The sequence below is a fragment of the Dipodomys spectabilis genome, unplaced genomic scaffold (assembly GCF_019054845.1).
Source record: "Dipodomys spectabilis isolate Male_0828 unplaced genomic scaffold, ASM1905484v1 ptg000069l, whole genome shotgun sequence".
NCBI classification, from domain to species: domain Eukaryota; kingdom Metazoa; phylum Chordata; class Mammalia; order Rodentia; family Heteromyidae; genus Dipodomys; species Dipodomys spectabilis.
The window spans coordinates 3,884,202-3,887,081 of record NW_024870746.1 but is presented as its reverse complement, the minus strand read 5'-3'; the positions used below and the strand labels follow the sequence as shown (position 1 = coordinate 3,887,081).

At 44.8% G+C, this 2,880-nt stretch overlaps 1 protein-coding gene across 1 annotated transcript; it reads right to left on the bottom strand.

The window, feature by feature from the left end:
* Positions 1 to 317: 317 nt before the first annotated feature.
* LOC122109244 (small integral membrane protein 42-like) lies at positions 318 to 518 on the bottom strand. Its single transcript, XM_042681486.1, has one exon. The coding sequence runs from the start codon at positions 516 to 518 to the stop codon at positions 318 to 320; it is 201 nt and encodes a 66-aa protein (XP_042537420.1).
* Between the last annotated feature and the right edge of the window lie 2,362 nt (positions 519 to 2,880).

The window sequence follows — 2,880 nt, the reverse complement described above, 5'->3', positions numbered from 1 at the left end:
GAGGGGAAGTTGGACTTTATAATCAATTTGCAATTCCTTGTAGACTTGAGCATTTCCTCTGTTAATGCAGAAACCAGAAGATTCACAGGAAGGAGACATTAACCGCTCAGAAGCTGAGTCCTGCCAAAGAACAGCTGGAAGAGAAGTGAGGGTGGAGGAGGGGAGCAAGGTCGGTGGGTAACATCTGGCATTGCAGGAAGCTGAGTGATTGATGGGACTCCTCTTCAGACTCCAGGCTCCAGGATGGTTCCAAGATGGCCCGTGGGCTGCCAGGTCTTCTTCATCTCAATGGAGATTCTACCAAGAGACGTAGATCTTTATGCCAGCAGCATCGCTTCTGGTTCTGTGTTCTGATTGCCTTTGTCTTTGGTAAGTTTCCAGAGTGCAATGGGTAGAGTGACCAGAGTTATGAGGAATAGGAAGAAGAAGAGAACTTGTATTAGGTAGCCAGGGTCAGATGTGGCAATAGCGAATGTTTTCTTGTCCCACAGGAAGTCTGGGAGCTGTGGGAAAGTCATAGGCTTCTGAAAGGAGGCGGAGACATGTACTGCTCACACAACCAGAAAAGCATCAAGAGGGCTGGACTTGCTCTTTGTTATATCCCTGGAAGAATGTGTGAAGCCGCAGCCAAATACCTTCTTTCCTCACAGGAGGCCATTCTCCTCTGGATTAAAGGAAAAGCCAGAAAAGTTTTTTCAGCAACCTTGACCAACGACTTTCAAGAAAAGATGGGGGACTGGGAAGGTGGCTCAGTGGTAGCGCGCTTGCCTTGCATGCATGAGGCCCTGGGTTAGATTCCTCAGCACCACATAAGCAAAAAGAAAAAAGCCAGAAGTGGTGCTGTGGCTCAAGTGGTAGAGCGCTAGCCTTGAGCTGAAGAGCTGAGGGACAGTGCCCAGGCCCAGAGTTCAGGCCCCACGACTGGACCCAAAAAAAAAAAGATGGGATAATTAGCAAACTTCTAGCAGGGTGAGGGGAAGGTACTTGGTGAAGGTGAGGCCCACTTGATCTAAAAGTTCCCATTCAGAAACCTCTGCCCTCAAAAAAAAAAAAAGAAAAGAAAAAAAGAAAAAAAATAAACCTCGGCCCTCTGTGCATCCCCTCCTGCATGCTAGACCTCTAGATGCAAAGGATGCTCTCTAACTACCTGTCAAGACTCCCAATTCCATTATCTTTATACAACCTTATTATTTTGAATGTGTGTGTGTGTGTGTGTGTGTGTGTGTGTGTGTGTGTGTGTGTGTGTGTTACTGGGACCTAGACTGTTAGGCTTTTTACTCAAAGCTAGTGCTCTACCATTTGAGCCACATCACCTCTTTTGGCTTTTTGGTGGTTAATTGGAGATAGGAATCTCATGGACTTTCCTGGTTTTGAACCCTGATCCACAAGTCTCAGCTTCTTGAATAGTTAGGATTATAGGCATGAGACATTAGTGCCAGGCTCAGTGTTTTTTTTTTTTTTTAAACACATCATTACCATCTCGTTTTAAACAATTTCCAACCTTCTCTCATGAAGAAACCTTATACCATTCATACTTTTATTGTCCCTTGTTTCAAGGATATTGATCTCTTCTCCCAACCACACTGAGCTTCTTAATCTTTTGTTTTCCTCTGTCATCCTCCAGTCCAGTGCTTCACACAAAGCTGTGCTTTGACTATGAACCCCTAACTCACTTTAGACAAGGAATTCATAAACCTTTACAACTGGCACTCAATTATCTGTGAGAGTTCTGGACTGGGTTGCTTCCCTTCACTGCCAAGGTTGAGTACTGGACCTGCAGGAAAGCCTATACACTCGATCTTCCTCTACACCTACTATCAAGAAAGCAAGGCTGAATCATTCATTATTTTTATTTATTTATTTGTTTGTTGGTTGTGGGGTTTGAACTCTGGGTCTGGGAGTTGTCCCTGAGCTCTTCAGCTTAAGGCAAGTGCTCTACTACTTGAGCTACAGTGCCACTTCCTGATGGTTAATTGGAGATCCTGCTGGATGGTCCTCAGATCTCAGCCTCCAGAGAAGCTAGGATTACAGGCGTGAGCCACCGATGTCCGGCTTTCTTCATTTATTTTTAAAGAGGCAGAGCCCAGAAATGGAGTCCCATTGAAGAGCCAGGCAGCTTGAAGTCTCTAGAATCCTGCTCCCTCGTGCAACCCCCATTTATTCTTGGCCCCATTGAAGAAGGCATCTTAGAAACCCAGTAGATAAAAGAAATGGCATGTAGTATGTGAGAACTTTTTCTCTACCTCCCTAATGATTTCTTTCTTGACATAGACTGTATTAAGCTAAGGCTTCTGGCCACTCTCCACAATGGCTTCCTCCCTCCTAACAGAATGACCCCGTGTGAGAGGTCTTCAGTTTTCCGTCAATAGTTACGATGGGTTGAGTCAGTTTACTTCTGAATTGTTTTTTGTTGGGCTGCCCACCAAGATGGTTCTCTACCAGTTATTTGAGGAGAAAGGTGGATCTACATCTGCCTCACTTCTCATCTTGACTGCCAGATATTCAAGCAGGTATCATGGACCACGTAAATCTCAAACACGTGAGTCCTCCATGAACTCTGGGCCAGGTCTGAGTCTTCTCATCTAGATGAAGGTCACAGTCTCATGAGCCTCCAGCTTCCCATGTCTCTTGGGCCCTGAGAACATTTAGTTTAAATTTCTAAGGTAGACGAGAGAAAATTAAAGTTTTCTGAGATTCCATTAAGATGCTAGCCTATGTGCTTTGACGTGTTATTTTATGTATGTATGTATGTATGTATGTATGTATGTATGTATGTATGTATGTTCTATGTATGTATGTCAGCTGTGGGGCTTGAACTCTGGGCCTGGGTGCTGTCCCTCAGTTCTTCAGCTCAAGGCTACTGCTCTACCACTTGAGCCA

Excerpts from the sequence above, each read along its gene's own strand:
- LOC122109244 (XM_042681486.1), bottom strand. The coding sequence starts at position 518 with ATGACTTTCCCACAGCTCCCAGACTTCCTGTGGGACAAGAAAACATTC.